Source organism: Colobus angolensis, unplaced genomic scaffold (assembly GCF_000951035.1).
Source record: "Colobus angolensis palliatus isolate OR3802 unplaced genomic scaffold, Cang.pa_1.0 Scaffold198, whole genome shotgun sequence".
In the NCBI taxonomy this organism is placed as follows: domain Eukaryota; kingdom Metazoa; phylum Chordata; class Mammalia; order Primates; family Cercopithecidae; genus Colobus; species Colobus angolensis.
Window position 1 is genome coordinate 2,108,001 of NW_012115132.1, and position 19,773 is coordinate 2,127,773.

The following is a 19,773-nucleotide window of genomic DNA, read 5'->3' on the forward strand; positions in this document are numbered from 1 at the left end:
TTCAGAGGTTAGTGCAGTAATCTAGGGGAGAAATGGTGAAGTCCTAAATGAAGATAGCCTTCGTGAAAATGGAATTGAAATAGAGTTGACATGATTGAATTAGTGAACATATATTTAGCCATTAATATATGTAAGGTGTCTTCTAAGGTTTATGTGTATTAACTCACTTAATCTTCATAATTACCCTGTGAGGTAGATAATATTTTAATGCTCATATTAGGATTAAGGCATTAGCTGAGGCAGCTAAAAGAATGGAGGTTAAGTAACTTTCTTAAGGGCATAAAGTTGGCAAATGATAAGAGTTCGATGCACTTTCTTTACATCTGTCATTCCCCCTTCCACCTGTGTTGTCCCAGAGGAATCAATAGACAGAAGTTGCACATGACTTTTTCAGGACTACTGTAAAGGGGTTGTGGATGACTTAAGTTTCCCACTGGAAACTTTGGTTGGATGTTGTGTGGGTTAGGATCTTGGTCGGAAGTAAATGGCATATATATATATATGTATATGCTAATTGAGGGAAATGAATGGACTATTTAGAACAGAATTAACAGAAACCAACATGAGGTGGAGGAGCCCTCTGACCTATTAACAGTGAGGAACAGTTGCCACTTCTAGGCCTGAAACAACAAAGGGAAGGGGAAGTTACTAGAACCTACTGTAGCCATGGAAAGAGTTACCTTGTAGGACATGTGTCTTTTAATAGAAGAATAAAGCTACTGCTTACCTGCAGCCTGGCAGAAAGGAATCTGGGGTAATTAATATAAACTTGCTTTCCTTCTGCTTTCCAGTTTCCTTTTTGTGGAAACTGTTGGACCAACATCTAGAAGGGTAGAGCACAGTTAATGAAACTCAGGGTATTGAGTAGCGTAGAGAGCAGATCAGGAGGGGCAAAAGGAGAATAATCAGAACAGTCTATCTTTTTAACCCCAACACATCCACTGTTGTCTTTGGTTGAGATGAAAAGCTAATGCTCCTAACATGGGGAACGTACAAAGTTCTATGAGCCACTGAAAGAGTTGGCAATGGCTGACTACTTATTTTTTCAGTGAATTGTTACTTGAACACAGCCATCCCCATTTATTTATATATTGACTATGGAGGTTTTGGAGCTACACTGGCAGAGGTGAGTAGCTAAGACAGACTGTGTGACCCACAATCCTAAAATATTTCTATCTGGCCCTTTTAGAGAGAGTTTGCTAACCCCTGAATTATTCTGTTAGTGTGAGAGATGACAGTTCAGCCCTGTTCCCACCTAAAATATTAGTTACCTCTAGTGTCTTTTATGCAAGATAATGGAAAGAAAAGTGGTTGAAGGAAATAGTATAAAACTAAATTGTAACAGTCCCTGCTTCCCTTAGCTGGTAGCCTGGCCGAAGTTGATATACACTGCTTTATTTCTCCACCCCTTTGGGGTTTCCTTTTCCTTCTGCTGACATTTCTATTGGGCTGACCTAGACCCTTGTTTCTTTAGGACATTCACTGCTGTTCATGTCTTTATTGGGTTGTTGCAGTTTCTGTTGCCTAGGATTGTTAGGGGGGATCTGAGAGGCATTTCAGAAAATCCCTTAGATTTCAGATGTGATTCTTGTCCGTATTGTATAGCAAAGCTTTAATTTTCTGTTTGGTAGTTGAAATGATTCATTCCAGCCAGAACAGGACCCCTTTCTCTGCTTTTTGGTTCTTTGGGATGAGGAGCTCAAGGTGGTCAAGAGGTAACCTCACCTTCCAATGGAATGGAATCATGAGTATATGCCCTGCTGGATGCATTCTTCACTTGGGCACTAGGACCTCTCAACACACTGAACCCAGGGTCAGAGACAGGAGGCAAAAATTCCTTCCGTGGCTGGGCACGGTGGCTCACACCTGTAATCCCAGCACTTTGGGAGACTGAGGTGGGTGGATCACCTGGGGTCAGGAGTTCGAGACCAGTCTGACCAACATGGTGAAACCCCATCTCTACTAAAAATACAAAAATTGGCCGGACGCAGTGGCTCATGCTTGTAATCCCAGCGCTTTGGGAGGCCGACGTGGGCAGATCACGAGGTCAGGAGTTTGAGACCAGCCTGGCCTACATAATGAAACCTTATCTTCACTAAAAGTACAAAAAATTAGCCGAGCATGGTGGCGGGCACCTGTAATCCCAGTTACTTAGGAGGCTGAGGCAGGAGAATCACTTGAACACGGGAGGCAGAGGTTGCAGTGAGCCAAGATTGTGCCATTGCACTCCAGCCTGGGCAACAAGACAAAACACTGTCCCCCCCCAAAAAAAACAAAAAAATTCCTTCCATGGCCTTTTTGGTGTAATAGTGAGAGTAGTCACTCCAACTTTCAACCCTTGGTTCCCAGTTCTGTTTTGGCTAGGAGAGATAATCCTATATATTGTCTACTAATTTAAGGCAGCATCCTGTGGGAGGTTTCTCAGTTGTTGCTGTAACTGAGCCTTCAGCAATTGATCATGCCATCTACTTCTGTGTGATAGAGTACAAGATAAAATGCATAAGTTTAAACAAATGGTTACTCTGTGTATGGAAGGGAAGGGCAGCAGGTTTGAGAGGAAAGATTCATAGGTCAGATTAGAAAATGTTACATTTCATGCACTTTGGGGTTATTGAGATGAATAGTGGGTAGTTGGCTACATGTCTGTGCAGATAAAGGATGGTGAGAGATTTGGGAGCCTTTGATATACAATTGTTCATTAAGGGTGTGGAAAAGCTCACTTAGAGTATCTAGCAGGAAGTGAGCATCAGGGAGAAATATCTGAAGAATATGATATTTGAGAAAACTGACACTCGGCCCATAGAAAGCAGCGAAAACCTGTGTTTTGAGACAGGATCTCACTGTCGCCTAGGCTGGAGTACAGTGGTGCAATCACAGCTCACTGCAGCCTCAACCTCCCTGGCCTCAGGTGGTTATCCTACCTCAGTCTCCTGACTAGCTGGGATCATAGGCACATACCACCAGCCTGGCTAATTTTTGTATTTTTTGTAGAGATGGAGTTTTGCCATTTTGCTTAGGCTGGTCTCAAACTCCTGGGCTCAAGCGATCCACCCTACTTCGGCTTTCCAAAGTGCTGGGATTACAGGTGTGAGCCACTGCACCTGGCTGAAAAACATATTTGAAGAAGGAGGAGGCTGGGCGTGGTGGCTCACACCTGTAATCCCAGCACTTTGGGAGGCCTAGGCCGGTGGATCATGAGGTCAGGAGTTTGAAACCAGACTGGCCAACATGGTGAAACCCCGCCTCTACTAAGAATACGAGAAAATTAGCTGTGTGTGGTGGCAGACGCCTGTAATCCCAGCTACTTGGGAGGCTGAGGCAGGAGAGTCGCTTGAACCCAGGAGGTAGAGGTTCCAGTGAGCCGAAATTGCACCACTGCACTCCAGCCTGGGCAGCAAGTGAAGCTCCATCTCAAAAAAAAAAAGAAAGAAATGTAATGGTTATTAATTTTAAATGTAAACAGTAAATATAAACTTGAAAACTGAAAGTAATTCTTGGTCATTAGTGACCACAGCAAGGGTAATGTATTAGTCCATATTCACGCTGCTAATAAAGACATACCTGAAACTGGGCAATTTACAAAGGAAAGCAATTTAATGGAGAACTCATCGTTCCATGTGGCTGGGGACACCTCATAATCATGGCAGAAGGCAAGGAGTAGCAAGTCACCTCTTACATGGATGGCAGCAGGCAAAAAGAGAGCTTGTGCAGAAAAACTCCCGTTTTGTTGTTGTTGTTTTTTGTTTTTAAATTATACTTTAAGTTCTGGGTTACATGTGCAGAACGTGCAGTTTTGCTACATAGGTATACACGTGCCCTGGTAGTTAACTGCACCCATAAACTTGTCACCTACATTAGGTATTTTTTTCTAATGTTATCCCTCCCCTAGTCACCCACCCCCCAACAGGCCCTGGTGTTTGATGTTCCCCTCCCTGTGTCCATGTGTTCTCATTATTCAGTTCCCACTTTTGAGTGAGAACATGCGGTATTTGGAAAAACTCCTGTTTTTAAAACCGTCAGATTGCCAGGCGTGGTGGCTCACGCCTGTAATCCCAGTGCTTTGAGAGGCCGAGATGGGCGGATCACCTGAGGTCAGGAGTTCAAGACCAGCTTGGCCAACATGGTGAAACCCCATCTCTACAAAAATACAAAAATTAGCTGGGCCTGATGGTGGGTGCCTGTAATCCCAGCTGCTTGGGAGGCTGAGACGGGAGAATCTCTTGAACCTGGGAGGCGGAGGTTGCAGTGAGCCAAGATCGTGCCATTGCACTCCAGCCTGGATGACAGAACGAGACTTTGTCTCAACAACAAACAAACCAACTGTCAGATCTCGTGAGACTTACTATCATGAGAACAGTGCAGGAAAGACTTGCCCCCATGATTCAGTTACCTCCCACTGGGTCCCTCCCACAACACATGGAAATTCAAGATGAGATTTGGGTGGGGACACAGCCAAATTGCATCATTGTGCCCCTGGCCCCTCCCAAATCTTACGTCCTCACATTTCAAAACCAATCATTCCTTCCCAAAGTCCCCCAAAATCTTAACTCATTTTAGCATTACCTCAAAAGTCCACAGTCCAAAGTCTCATCCGAGACAAGGCAAGTCCCTTCTGCCTATGACCCTGTAAAATCAAAAGCAAGTTAGTTACTTCCCACAATGAGAGTACGGGCAATGGGTAACTACAGCCATTCCAAATGGCAGAAATTAGCCAAAACAAATGGGCTACAGGCCCCATGCAAGTCTGAAATCCAGCAGGGCAGTCAAATCTTAAAGCTCCAAAATGATCTCCGTTGACTCCATGTCACATCCAGGTCATGCTGATGTAAGAGGTAGGTTACCATAGTTTTGGGCAGCTCTGCCCCTGTGACTTTGCAGGTTGCAGCCTCCCAGCTCCCTTGACTGGATGTTGTTGAGTGTCTGCAGGTTTTCCAGGTGCATGGTGCATGTTGTCAGCGGACCATTCTGGGGTCTGGAGGATGGTGGCCGTCTTCTCACAGCTCACTAGGCGGTGCCTCAGTAGGGACCCTGTGGGGCCTCTGACACCACATATCTCTTCTGCACTGGCCTAGAAGAGGTTCTCTGTGAGGATCCTTCCCCTACAGCAAATTTCTGCCTAGGCATCCAGGCGTTTCCATACATCTTCTGAAATCTAGATAGAGGTTCCCAAACCTCAGTTCTTGACTTCTGTGCACTCACAGGCTCACCACCACATGGAAGCTGCCAAGACTTGAGGCTTGTACCCTCTGAAACTACGGCTCAAGCTCTAAATTGGCCCCTTTCAGCCCTGACTGGAGTGGCTAGGATGCAGGGCACCAAGTCCCTAGGCTGCACACAGCGTGGGGACCCCGGGCCTGGCCCACAAAACCACTTTTTCCTCCTAGGCCTCCCTGTCTATGATAGGAGGGGCTGTGTGAAGACCTCTGACATGCCCTGGAGACATCATTTTCCTCATTTTCTTGGGGATTAACATTTAGCTCCCAATTACTTATGCAAATTTCTATAGCCGGCTTGGATTTCTCCTCGGAAAATGGGATTTTCTTTTTTTTTTTTTTTTTTTTTTTTTTTGAGATGGAGTCTCACTTTGTTCCCCAGGCTGGAGTGCAGTGGCTCGATCTAAGCTCACTACCAAGTTCAAGGCCTCAGCCTCCTGAGTAGCTGGGATTACAGGCGCCCACCACCACGCCCAGCTAATTTTTTGTGTTTTTAGTAGAGATTGGGTTTCATCATCTTGGCCAGGCTGGTCTTGAGCTCCTGACCTCGTGATCCACCTGCCTTGGCCTCCAAATGTCCTGGGATTACAGGTGTGAGCCACCATCCCCAGTCGGGATTTTCTTTTCTATCATTGTCAGGCTGGAAATTTTCCACACTTTTATGCTGTACTTTCATTATAAAATGGAATGTCTTTAACAGTACCCAAGTCACCTCTTGATGCTTTGCTGCTTAGATATTTCTTCTACCAGATACCCTAAATCATCTTTCGCAAGTTCAAAGTTCCACAGATCTCTAGGGCAGGGCAAAATGCTGCCAGTCTCTATGCTAAAAATAACAAGAGTCACCTTTGCTTTAGTTCCCAACAAGTTCCTCATGTCCATCTGAGACCACCTCAGCCTGGACTTTATTGTCCATATCACTATCAGCATTTTGGTCAAAGCCATTCAACAAGTCTGTAGGAAGTTCCAAACTTTCCCGTATTTTCCTGTCTTCTTCTGAGCCCTCCAAACTGTTCCAGCCTCTGCCTGTTACCCAGTTCCAAAGTTGCTTCCACATTTTCAGGTAACTTTAGGAGCACCCCACTCTACTGGTAGCAGTTTACTGTATTGGTTCGTTTTCATGCTGCTAGTAAAGACGTACCTGAGACTGGGCAGTTTGCAAAGGAAATAGGTTTAATGGAGATGTTACAGTTCCACGTGGCTGGGGAAGCCTCACAATCATGGCAGAAGGCAAGGAGGAGGAAGTCATCTCTTACATGGATGGCGGCAGGCAAAAAGAGCTTGTGAAGGAAAATTCTCGTTTTTCACACCATCAGATTTCATGAGATTTATTCACTTTACGAGAACAGCACGGAAAGACTGGCCCTCGTGATTCAGTTACCTCCCACCATGTCTCTCCCACAACACATGAGAATTCAAGATGAGATCTGAGTGGGGACACAGCTAGACCATATCAGGTAACTTCGGTGGAATGATGACTGCATAAGTCATATTGTACTGAATGGAAGAGAGAGTTGGAACAGTGAACACATTCTACTTTTTCAAGAGTTTCTCTTTTGAAGGTATGAGAGAAAGATGGCAAAACATTCATTTGAGGGTAGCATAGATCTAAAGACTTAAAACCTTGAGTTTTGAACATATTTGTAGGCACAGGAAAAACATTCTACAGAAAGGAAAGATTGTAATTACAAGAGAGCGACAACCTGATATTTATACTGTGGGGAGTGGGTGCTGAAGGACCATTGGATATATCATTCTTAAACAGAAGGGAAAGATGGATACATGAAACAGAGGGGCAGGATAATTGGTAGTTGGCAGAGGAGTGGTTGAATTTAAGGATTTAGGGTGAAGGGAGTGCCAAGAAGATTGTGGTGAGAAACTGGAAGAAGTCAAGGACAGGAGGATTTCAGGCAGTTGAACGGGAGGACTGGTAGAGAAGTAATGAGAAGGGTGAGGAGAGGCATTGTGGACATTTGAGTTCATAATGTCAGCATCAGAGCAGTTCTAAGCAGTGATGAAGTGCTTTTCAGAGTGATCTTGATTCTTCCTGGATGGAAGTGAAAATTGTAGGAATTGAGGTCAGGGAACTTTGAGGCATTTTTATTGGTTGGATCAGACACATCTATATTCAGGTCACTTAGAGTGATGGCAGACATGTGTTACAAAAGAAGAGTATGTGACCAGGTGCAGTATTTATACCTGTAATCCCAGTGCTCTGGGAGGCCGAGATAGGAGGGTCCTTGAAGCCAGAAGTTCCAGACCAGCTTGGGCAACATGATAAGACCCGTCTCTAGAGAAAAAAATTTTTAATTAACCAGAAGTAGTAGTGCATGCCTGTAGTCCCCAGCTATTCTGGAGGCTGAGGTGGGAGGATCACTTGAGCCTGAGAAGTTGAGGCTGCAGTGTGCCATGATTGCTACACTGCACTCCAGCCTGGGTGCCAGAACAGGATGTTGTCTCTGAAAAGAAAAAAAAAAAAACAAGAGTATGAGCCTTCAGCAAATGTTGGGGAATTTCATAGACATTAATGAAGAAGCATAGAGGATAGTGTACCTCTATAGCATGAACACAAAGGATAAACAGAAAAGAATAACAGAAGCATTTATTAAGCATATACTAGATGCCAGCTATAATTTTAAGTGTTTTCCATGTAGTAAGTTTTTCAGTTGTCTTTGTTTTTGTTTTGTTTTGTTTTTTGAGATGTGATCTTGCTCTGTCACCCGTGTCGCAACCACAACTCGCTGTAGCCTCAACCTCCCAGGCTCAAGCAATCCTTCCACCTCAGCCTCCCCAGTAGCTGGAACTACAGCCACCATGCCTGGCTAATTTTTTAATAGTTTGTGGAGTTAGGGTCTTGCTATATTGACCGGGCTGGTTCTGAACTCCTGGACTCAAGCAGTCCTCCTGCCTCAGCCTCCCAAAGTGCTGGGATTATAGGCATGAGCCCATGCCTGGCTGTTCGGTTGTCGTAATAGCACTAATAGGCCAGTAATGTCATTATTTTTTATGAAGAAACTGAGGCACAGTGAGCTGGAGTCACTAGCCCAAGATCATACAGTTACTAAGTGGTAGAGCTAGGATTTCTATACAGGGAGTCTACCTCCAAAACACCTGCTTTTAACGGTGACACCACATTATCCTTAACCTTATAGTGTACGTTAAATAAAATCCTATAAATGGTCCGGAAGTAGTGGTGGAAACTAGGAGAATGCCTGTTTTCCACTACCCTCATTTAAAATGAATGGGAGAGTAAGTAGCTTCTTGTCTAGGAGGATTCAGGAGCCATAAGGCAAGAGGGTAGAGAGGGAGTTTTAGAAAAGGTTGAAAGGCACAAGTGAAATATTTAAAATGGAATGTGGGCTCCAGGAGGATCGTTATCTGTGAAGTGGGGAAGAGAGCAAGAAGCAAGGAGTGAGACGCTAGATGACCTGAGGGGCTTGCAGTTATGCCAGTGGCTAAGGGCAGCAGAGATTGAAGACTTGTAGAGGTTAATGGGTCTGAATGTTTCAGGCAGGTGTAGGTTAGAGCCCTAGGAGGTGGCAGAGGCCTGATGGTGCAAGGAGACTGGGCTTTTCCTATCTTCCTGAATTACATTTCATCATTCTATTATTGTTACCAGAGTTTAGAAAGCCATAAGACGTAAGATGCTGTTCTTATGTCTCACCCAAGTAGAAATTGACAGTACTTTCTTTAATCTTTTGTTTTGTAGTTGTCTTGGTTCTAATTCTTGGCTTTCAGCTGATCCAAGCTCTTTTAAATTTAGAATGGTCATTGGATGACAGATTCTAATTAAAAGGAATTCTGGTCATCCTTGCTACAGCTGCTCGTAGTTTACGCCTTTAAACACAGCATCTTTATCAACTCTATTTTGGACTTTACTCTTTTGTTCTCTGTGTTTCTAACTCACAGATATGTGCAGATTGTTCTGACTTAAGAGTGTATGGCTATCCTCTTACTTGGGAATTGAGAACAAAGGGGCTACAGAATCTCTAGGCTTTCTTGGGCAGTTGGGGCTAAATGTTACCTAAAAACAACTTTGCATATTATTTAAAACCCTTGTACCCAGAGGCATTATGGCATAGTGGGATTTGTTTGGAATTATTTAGTTGTGTTTGAATCTCTATTCCCTACTTATTACTGACCTAATTTTTTTGCCTTTGTTATCTTATCTGTAAAAAGTTAACTTTTAAAAATACTTTACAGTAATATTTGTAGCTTCTTTGTAAAAAGTATAAAGTAGTCTCTTGGAGTTGGTATTAGGATTAGAGGGAACATAAGAAAGTATCTAGTGTAATGTCTGGTACATGGTAGCGGCCATTATAATCTAGTCCTCTATGGTTGCTATCTGAATTTTGTCTTAAATATTTCTGTTACAGCCTCTGAAATTTTTCTGTTCACTTTGGAGCCCCTGAAATACTGCAATTTCATGCCCTCTCTTGTTTTATGTTTGAGTATATCAGTTTTCAACCCAGGATATTAAAATCAATGAACATATATTCCGTGTTTCATCTGTTCATCTTTTGCATTGATTCAATACAAGAGGGTGGTGAACAGTCTGTATTTAACTGTTTTTCATGTGTTGGATAAGAGACATTGCTACCATGCAGCTGACATGGTCGAACTACATACGGCCTCTGGACGACTCGGTAGGAAGTGACCGAACACTGTGACGTATCTGCAGCTCCTGGATATAGCAGCAGATTTTTCCTACTTGCCTTGGTATCTTTTGTAGCTGTTGCCATTTTACGTGTCCTAATTTACTCGTGAGCAGAAACTCTTACTTGTTACTTTCAGTGGTATAATTTTTTACCCCTTTTTTTTCTGACATGTTCTTTCACTCATCAACCTTCTGGTTTTGATTCTGTTTCTGCTCTGTCATTTTTTTCTTCTTCCCTTTTTAGGTCCTAGTCTGTTTAAAAATTCTGGTTTTTGAGAGTAACGAGCCCTTTTACTTTTTTCTGACTGCCTAATTTTCACTGATAGTGAATATGAACCACCAGGATGATAAAGTATACATAATTCACACCCATTCAGTCACTAGGACAATCGTGTTTGAAAGTAAGATACTTGGAGAGCATACATATGTATGTAGCTATTTGGGATTTTGTGTCTGGAGTGTAATATGTGTGTAAGTAGTAAAAATTAAAGAAATATATTCTGAAACATACCAGTCTTTGTAATGAGGTTGTTATTCTCTATCTTTGCAGGGATTTGTGGAACTGACTATATTTCCCACAGTTGCAAACTTGAATAGAATCAAGTTGAACAGTAAACAGTGTAGAATATACCGAGTAAGGATCAATGATTTAGAGGCTGCTTTTATTTATAATGACCCAACCTTGGAAGTTTGTCACAGTGAATCAAAACAGTAAGTTATGCACTTTAAAAGTCATTATTTTTAACAGTTTTGAAAAAATGTTTTTAATGATTGGGTTAGTTTTTCTCAAAGTACTTTTTTTTTAAGATTGTTATTAGGCTTTGAATCCCAGTCTTTTTGATCTGTTTACCTCTCTGTACATTTGGTTCAAGTGATTTTGCTAGCTGTGCCCAACGTAGTTACTAAGTTTCCCTTCTGCATGTTAAAACTTTAAGGAAGTATTATCTGGGAACTGTAATTAGATTTTCTTAGTCTTTTTTCTTTTTTTTACTTTTAATGTTTTTCTTAACTATTTACTTCATAAATATTGAAAGTAATTTTCAGTGGGTTAGATGGTCACTGTAATCTGTAGACCAGAGGCTACTTCAAAATATTCTGTGAAATATTCTATTGAAAAGTTTTAGAAAGTAGCTAATGAAATTGACTGCATTAAACTATCTTATATTAGGTCTGAAGTAGCCTATTTCTTCACCTTAAATAAATACTACATCTATGGAGGCTACTTCTGATTTTTATCATTAAACATACATTGCTGTTATCAGTTTTATGTTCTACTTTTTGTATTTCATACTTTGTTTCCATTTTCTGTGTGTGTGCGCGCTGCGTTTTTTGTCATCTTTATAGTTAAATAATACTCCATTTGCTCAGTGTACTATAGTTTGTATAATTATTCTCCAGTTGTTTGGCATTTTGCAGTTGTAAGTGGTGAGTGAATGTTTTGGCACATACAAATTTTTTCCCTTTGATTTTTTTGCTTGTCATTTCTAATGGCTCTTTTCAGTATTTTACCTGATTGTGCCCTAGTATTTAAATTTATGCTAATTTAAATACTATCAATACATGTGAGGGCACTTACTTTTTCAAAGCTTTGATAACATTGGGTTATGTCATTTCTGTGGTTCTTTGTGTTTAGGGGTAGGATGCCAAAACTTTATGATAAACTTTGTAGTCGAGATGATGTTTTAACTAGTCCAGATGTATAATGCCTTAAGGCAGCAGTTCTTAAATTGTGATTCCCAGACAAGCATCAACTGGGAACTTGTTCGACCGACCAGTTCTCAAGCAATACCCCAGACCTGACTCAGAAATTGTGGATAGGCTCCTACAGTTTGTGTTTTAACAAGCTTGCCAGGTGATTCTGATACAGACCGAAGCTTGAGAACCACTGCCGTAAGGAATTGCAAAGGTTTACAAGGGCGGCTTGTTTTTAAACGTATTTGTGGTCCCAATAATCATTGGTTTAAAATCTTTCACATTTAGAGAGGAGATACACAAATGGGATTGGAAAAATTCAGGGAATCCCTGATTTACTCCTGTAACTTTCCATTTCACAAAGGTGAGTTGTTGAAATTACATTGCTTTTAAAGCCACATTTGCAGAACTGACATAAAAAGACTTATTACAAAATTATCTGCATCCCTTTCCCCCCAGAAAACAAAAACAAAAACTTCTGCCTTTGAGGAGGTTAGTATACACCACTAATAAATGGAAAGATCACTTGATGAAGAGCAGATAGAGGACCTATTACCTTGCCAGAAGGCCAAAATATCCACCCTATCCAGCCTAGAACTCTTCATTTGATAATAGGGCAAGGTGCCTGTTTGTCAGTCACAAAACACAGTGTCTGTACATCTTTTTTACTAATAATTTGTTGTTGCTGCCCAGGTCTCAAGATAATCTATTAAGTGTGATGACAGGACTCTTGGTCTGTTAAGGAAGCAAGCTTTACTTTGCTCTGTTTATTTTGATGATATACCCTAAATATTTTCCCTAAAATTTTTCTTTAGTGATATTCCCTAAATTTTTTCTCTAGTGGTAATGGAAGATGCCTCATTACTTTTAGTATTCTAAGTCAGTGGTTTCGTGGAAGACAGTTTTTCCACGGACCAGAGGGCAAGAGGGGGTTTTGGATGAAACTTCCACCTCAGATCATCAGGCATTAGATTCTCATAAGTAGCGTGCGACCTAGATCTCTTGCATGTGCAGTTCACAATAGAGTTCGGGCTCCTATGAGAATCTGGTGCTGCTGGTGATCTGACAGGAGGCAGAGCTCAGAAGGTAATGCTTGCTCACCCGCTACTCACCTCCTGCTGTGTGGCCTGGTTCCTAACACGCCACAGACCTGTATATATTTATAATTTAAAGAATGAAGAGGAAGTTCTAAAGGAGAATCTTTTCAAAGGTTAGGCTAGGAAATTGGGAAAGATGGAATGTATTTAAAATTTTTCATTCAACTAGAACCATAGCTCTGTTGGCCATGGCCACTTAGTAAATGCTTGACTAATAATTGACTAGTATGCGTGACTATCCCTGCTTTTTTGCTTAGCTTTAGAATCTTGATTACTCTTTAAGAGAGGTGATTTTCGTATTTTTGCTTCTGTTTATCCTCTGAATTATTCGAAAAGAAATTGATTTTAGAGTTTTATTAGACATAAGTTTTAGAAAGTAGCTAATGAAATTAGCATGAAGGGTAAGCAAGTATAGGATGGTGGTGGATACTCACTATTAAGTTACTGCACAATTCCTAGAGGAAAACTGCAGGTTTGTGTCATATTTCTGATTGCCATAGCAAAGAGGGTTTTTAAGATTCATAAGACATGACAAAAACACACCAATTATTCAGAAGAAATATTATGTTTATTGACAGTTAGATGTGAAAAAGACCTGTGAAAGATGTTACTTTTAAAGAGAACTTTGGGAAAGGCAGATAGCTAAGGCCTTTAGCATGCTCCTAGATGCTTCTGTTACTTATTTCTGAAATAACTTTCCTTCTTTAATGAACCAATACAACTAAAACAAATTAAATAGAGCAGTTTTGAAATTAAAAGTGAAACTTCAAATTCATTAGTAAATTTGATTTTACCGTTGATTTTACGTACAAGTATGTCTTAACACTGAGAGAAGTAATGTACTATACTATTTAATCACATTTTCTTATTATTTTAAAGTTAAGGTGCCATACCCTCCCTATTTTTGATTGAAAGAGTGTGCTTACAATGGTTGAGATTCAGCTCCTTTGAACTGTAGGGGAATATAAGGAAAAGAAACATTTGGATAAGAGGCTGAAAGGCATTTCTATCTATTTTATCCAACTGTTAGCTGACATGTTACGTTACGTATACTAACAATTTAAAAACATATTGGTTATGTAATACGTATAAGCAGCTGTCTTTTTGCTTTACAGTTTCTCAATAAAATAATTCAGCACTTGAAGTTTTCCTACATATATTTTGTGTGTGAATCTTATGGATTGTAGATAGATTGTAGATTGTCTCCACAGGAGCTACAGCTCTTCAGTGTTTTTGTTTTTGCTGTACTTCTCTTTTCTTAGAAAAAGTTAAATGTAGACTTTGTCAGGGAGACTGTTTCTGTGGATGGGTAACCCACAGTGACTGATAGCTCTTTTTCCTCTTTGTTTTGTTCCTAGATAGGCTTTGCCACTTTTTCTTTTTCTTTCTTTCTTTTTTTTTTTTTTTAAGACCAAGTCTCACTCTATCATCCAAGCTGGAGTGCAATGGTGTCATCTCTGCTCACTGCAACCTTCGCCTCCCAGATTCAAGTGATTCTCCTGCCTCACCCTCCTGAGTAGCTGGGATTATAGGCACGTGCTACCACACCTGGCTAATTTTTGTATTTTTAGTAAAGACAGGGTTTCACCATGTTGGTCAGGTTGATCTCGAACTTGTGACCTTGTGATCTGCTTGCCTCGGCTTCCCAAAGTTCTGGGATTACAGGCGTGAGCCACCGCATCTGGCCAGGCTTTTCCACTTTGAGAAGCCCCCAACCTTTTTTTTTGTTTGTTTTTTGTTTTTAAGACAGAGTCTTGCTCTGTCGCCCAGGCTGGAGTGCAGTGGCATGATCTCGGCTCACTGCAACTTCCGCCTCCCGGATTCAAGTGATTCTCCTGCCTCAGCTTCCCTAGTAGCTGGTACTACAGGTGCGCGCCAGCACACCCAGCTAATTTTTTGTTTGTTTGTTTTTTGTTTTTTTTTTTTTTTTGTATTTTTGATAGAGACAGGGTTTCAGCCCATCGGCCAGGCTGGTCTTGAACTGCTGACCTCATGATCTGCCCGCCTCAGCCTCCCAAAGTGCTGGGATTACAGGTGTGAGCCACCACGTCCAGCCGAGAAGCCCCTTTTTATTTTACTTGAAATGTCCCAACTTTTCTCAGTGTCAAAAATGAGTTTAATTTCCACCAAGGAGTGGCAGCAGAAATGAAATTACCTATTTTAGTATATAAATGAAGTAATTATCCAGTTATAATGATTTTTTTTAAATTGCTGGGTTTGTTATTTTTAATATTTTGTAGATTCTATATTTTAATGCAGACTTCTACATGGAGCTTTAAAATTATTTCATTAATGTCATGTAATAGAAATTGGTAATTCCCTTATTGATTATGGTTAAGTAATATCAGTATTTTAAGTCAGCTACAATATTGCACTGCCAGTTGGTTTATTAGTATTAGAATTAAGTTATCTTAGAGTTGGAGGGACATTAGAGTTCATTTAATCTAAAATTCAACATGAAGCCTTACTATATTTCATCTTCTGCTTGAATGCTTCCAGTTCGGCAGGGCTCATAATATATTTTTCTTAATTTTTTAATTTTTATATTTTTAAAGACAGAGCCTTGCTCTGTCACCCAGGCAGGAATGCAGTGGTGCGATCATGGCTTACTATAGTGTGCCTTGAACTCCTGCACTCAAGCCATCCTCTGCCTTAGCTTGTCAAGTAGCTGGGACAATATGTGCCTGCCACCACGTTTGGTTAGTTAATTTTTTTTTATTTTTATTTTTTTACTGGATGCATGGTCTCACTATGTTGCCTAAACTGGTTTTGAACTCCTGGCTTCAAGTGGTCCTTCTGCCTTGGTCTCCCAAAGTGCCGCAGTTACAGGTGTGAGCCGCCGTGCCTGGTCCTCATTATATTTTAAAGCACCTCTTTCATTATTTCTAAATGCTAGAAAGTTCTTTATTACATTGAGCTACAGTTTGTTTTGTCTTAATAGTCACAAACTTAATCCTAATTAGATAAATACCTTTCCCCTAAGTTTTCTTTTCTTCAGGCTACAGAATTATTGAGATTATTCTCAACCATTCCTCATGTTAGAAACTCTTTCTCAATTTATTTCCATTTTCTTTGTCCTTCTCTGGATGATTTCAGATTTGATACTGTGTTTTCTTAAATGTGGTAATCCCTGAACTCTAGATATGGTTCTTCCTATTTGGACTAATCAGTATATACATTGCAGTAGATCCATTTTGTCCTTTATCTAGATAAAGTATTTCTAGTAGCTTGAAACTCATTCGCCTTTTAAAAGTTGTTTTAGAATTAAAAATCACAAACCAAATATCCACTGTCCTCAAGAGAATCACCTAACACCCACAAGGATTCTTGCAGACTCACAGTAAAAGGGTGGAAAAACATATACCATGCAAATAGAAACCAAAATCAAGCAGGAGTAGCTGTTCTTTTATATCAGATAAAACACATTAAAGCAAATGAATAGACTTTTGTTAAGATATACAAATAGCCAACACGTATAAAGAAATTCTCAACATCACTAATAATCAGGGAAATGCAAATTAAAACCACAATGACATACACCTTATCCCAACCAGAATGGCCATTATGAAAAAGTAAAAACAAACAAAAAAACCCATAGATATTGGCATGGATATGGTGAAAAGGGAATGCTTATACACTGCTGGTGAGAGTGTAAATGAGTACAACCTGTGTGGAAAACAGTATGGCGAGTTCAAGTAGATCTACCATTTGATCTAGCGTTCTCACTACTGAGAAATAAGTAAAATATTCTCACTACTGGGAAAATAAGTCCCTATGTCAAAAAAGACATCTACGTGTCTATGTTTATTGCAGCACGATTCACAAGTGCAAAGATATGGAACCAGCCTAAGTCCACATTAACTGATGAGTGGATAAAGGAAATGTGTGTATACACATGTGTATACATACACACATACCACATATATATACACACATATATACATACACACACACACACACACACACCCCCCCACACACACCCCATGGGATACTACTCACCCATAAAAAAGTAATGAAATGTCTTTTGTAGCAACATGGCTGGAACCGGAGGCCACTATTCTGAGTGAAGTAACTCGGAAATGGAAAACCAAATACCATATGTTCTCATTTTTTATTTGTATGTTGAAATCTAAACCATCAGAATATTCAAGACTAAGCTATGGGTATGTGAAGACATACAGAGTGATATGTCTGGATATTGGAGACTCAAAAGCAGGGAGGAGGGAGAGATTTTTAAAATGACATATTGGGTACAATGTACACTGCTTGGGCAACAGGTACACTAAAATCTCAGACTTTCCTTTTGTAGAATTCATCTATGTAACCAAAAACCACTTGTACACAAACAGCTATTGAAATTTAAAAAAAAAAAAAAAAAATGAGGCAGCAATCACATTCTGCTCCCTTGAGCTATCTATTCATGCCTTGAAACTTCTTGTTATTGCCCAGGTAGTTAGTTAACCTAACAGTGTCACATAGGATACTACAACCCATACCCTATAGCTTAAAAATGTGTAGCCAATCACTAATCAATGTTCTTTCTTTAAACCCGTGAGAATCCCTGACAGACTGTTTGCTGTCAACCCACTTCCTGTCCCTCTTTTTTGTCTTTAAAAACTTGGATGCAACAAAGTTTAAATGGAGGTCATATCCAAGGTTACTTGGGTGAGTCTTCTGAGCAGCTGTTGTCACTTTGGCTCACTTAAACTCTCTAAATTAAAAAAAAAAAAGTTGCGTTAGTAGTTGGATCAAATTTGAACTTGTAAGCAGTGAAACCCTTAGGCTTTTTCATAGGAAAATCTGGTAAGGTAGATTTTTCACTCAGCAGCCTTATGTCACGGTTCCAGGTTAAATTTTGGTTTGCTTATTTTTACAGTCATCCTTATTCATTGTGGTTTTGGCTTATTACTTGAATTTTTCAGTTTGTAAAAATGTATCAAGCTGTTTGCTAGGTGTGTGTAGCTTTCTGGTTTACTTCCGTAAAAGTTTACTTCTATAAAAAATTTTTTAAATAGAGGGAAAGTTTACAAATAATCGAAACTGAAGTTTTATAAAATCTGCACCTATAGTTTTAAGAGGCAAATGTTCTTTATTTGACAAAGGATTATCAGATTATATTAATTTAATATGGATATTTAAAATTCTTAGAGAAAATTATATCTATTCCCTTAATTTACTAATTCTTCAATATCTATAGTGTTTCTTCTCTTTAAGTTGCATTCCTGTAAGAAGGATTGAGAGATGGGGATGGTAGAGGTTATAGGGCAAGGACATATTAAATACTTTGTAGTCATTATTATTCTGAAGATTGAAAACACATTAAAATTTTATACTGTAATTTTTGACTTCTGTGAAGTAATGAAAGAAAGCATTTGATTTGTATGTTGAAATCTAAACCATCAGATTATTTGAGACTGACTTCCCAGTTGATTCCATTTATAATAACTCATTTTATTTGGACCACTTCACCTTTTCTCAGGAAATGAGGAGATTAAATGAAAATAATTTCCCGTAAAAAAACTAATAACTCTAATATGTAATGTTTAAATCTGGCTTTCTTTTGGTACAATAGTTATTTTATTTTTGCATTTCCCTGATAACTTGGGGGGGAATACAGGTTTTGCAATCATCAAATTTTATGTTTTTGAAATTTTATTGAAAATAAATTATACTATGTAGATAAAATGGTCATTAAAATTAGATGGTGCGTTGAGTAAGTGCTGACAAGGATTTGGAGCAACTGGCACGTTCAGATCTTGCTGATAGCAATGCAGAATGGTACAACTCTTCTGAGAGTTTTGTAGATTTTTAGAAAGTTAAATGTGTTTACCATATGACTCAGTAGTCCCACTGTTAGGTATTTGTACTATAGAGATGAAGCTTATATTCACACAAAAACCTGTACACAAGTGTTCAAGTGTTCATAACAGTTTTATTTCTTTTTTTTTTTTTTTTTTGAGGCGGAGTCTCGCTCTGTCGCCCGGACTGGAGTGCAGTGGCCAGATCTCAGCTCACTGCAAGCTCCGCCTCCTGGGTTTACGCCATTCTCCTGCCTCAGCCTCCGGAGTAGCTGGGACTACAGGCGCCCGCCACCTCGCCCGGCTAGTTTTTTTTTTTGTATTTTTAGTAGAGACGGGGTTTCACCGTGTTAGCCAGGATGGTCTCGATCTCCTGACCTCGTGATCCGCCCGTCTCGGCCTCCCAAAGTGCTGGGATTACAGGCTTGAGCCACCGCGCCCGGCCAACAGTTTTATTTCATACTTCCAAAGCTAAAAATACCCTAAATGCTCTTCAGCTGGTCAATGGATAACAAACTGCTACAGTCTCTACAATATAATACCACTCAATGGCAAAAGGATCAAATTATTAATATATGTAACAACTTGGATGAATTTCAAAAACCTAGTGACACAAGCCAGTCTCAAAATGTAGCATGCTATGTGATTCCATTTATTTGACACAAAGGATAGCGTAAGGGACTTTTTGGGGATGACAGAACTGTTCTATATCCTGATTTTGGTAGTTAACTGAATCTGTGCATATGTTGAATTTTATACAACTGTAGACTCCCAAAAAAGGTTTTTTTTTTTGTATGATAATTTAAAAAAAACACAGGCATACCTCCTTTTATTGTGCTTTGCTCTATTGTGCCTCGCAGATACTGTTTTTTTCACAAATTGAAGGTTTGTGATAACCTTGCATGAAGAAGGTTTATCAGTGCTGTTTTTCCAACAACACGTTCTCATTTCATGTCTCTATGTCACATTTTTGTAATTCTTGCAACAGTTCAAACTTTTTCATTATTATATCTGTTAAGGTAATCTGTGATCAGAGATCTTTGATATTACAATTGTAATTGTTTTGGGGATGCCACAGATGGCATCCATATCAGATGGCAAACTTAAATGATAAACCTTGTGTGTGTTCTGACTACTCTGTGGACCAGCTGTTCCCTGTCTCTGTCCTCCTCCTCGGGCCTCCCTATTTGCTGAGACACACAATATTGAAATTAGGTCAATTAATAACCCTACAATGGCCTCTGAGCATGCAAGTGAAAGGAAGAGTCTCATATCTCTCATCTTGAACCAAAAGCTATAGAAATGGTTAAGCTTAG

General features: G+C 39.9%; 1 protein-coding gene across 2 annotated transcripts in view; it reads left to right on the forward strand.

The window, feature by feature from the left end:
* The window catches only part of TAF2 (TAF2 RNA polymerase II, TATA box binding protein (TBP)-associated factor, 150kDa), a 109,249-nt gene that overhangs the window by 2,377 nt on the left and 87,099 nt on the right, over window positions 1–19,773 (forward strand). For both annotated transcript variants that reach the window (XM_011941066.1, XM_011941067.1), the window contains exon 3: window positions 10,421–10,581. In XM_011941066.1, coding sequence (XP_011796456.1) covers window positions 10,421–10,581 — 161 coding nt within the window. The remainder of the gene's footprint in view (window positions 1–10,420; window positions 10,582–19,773) is intronic.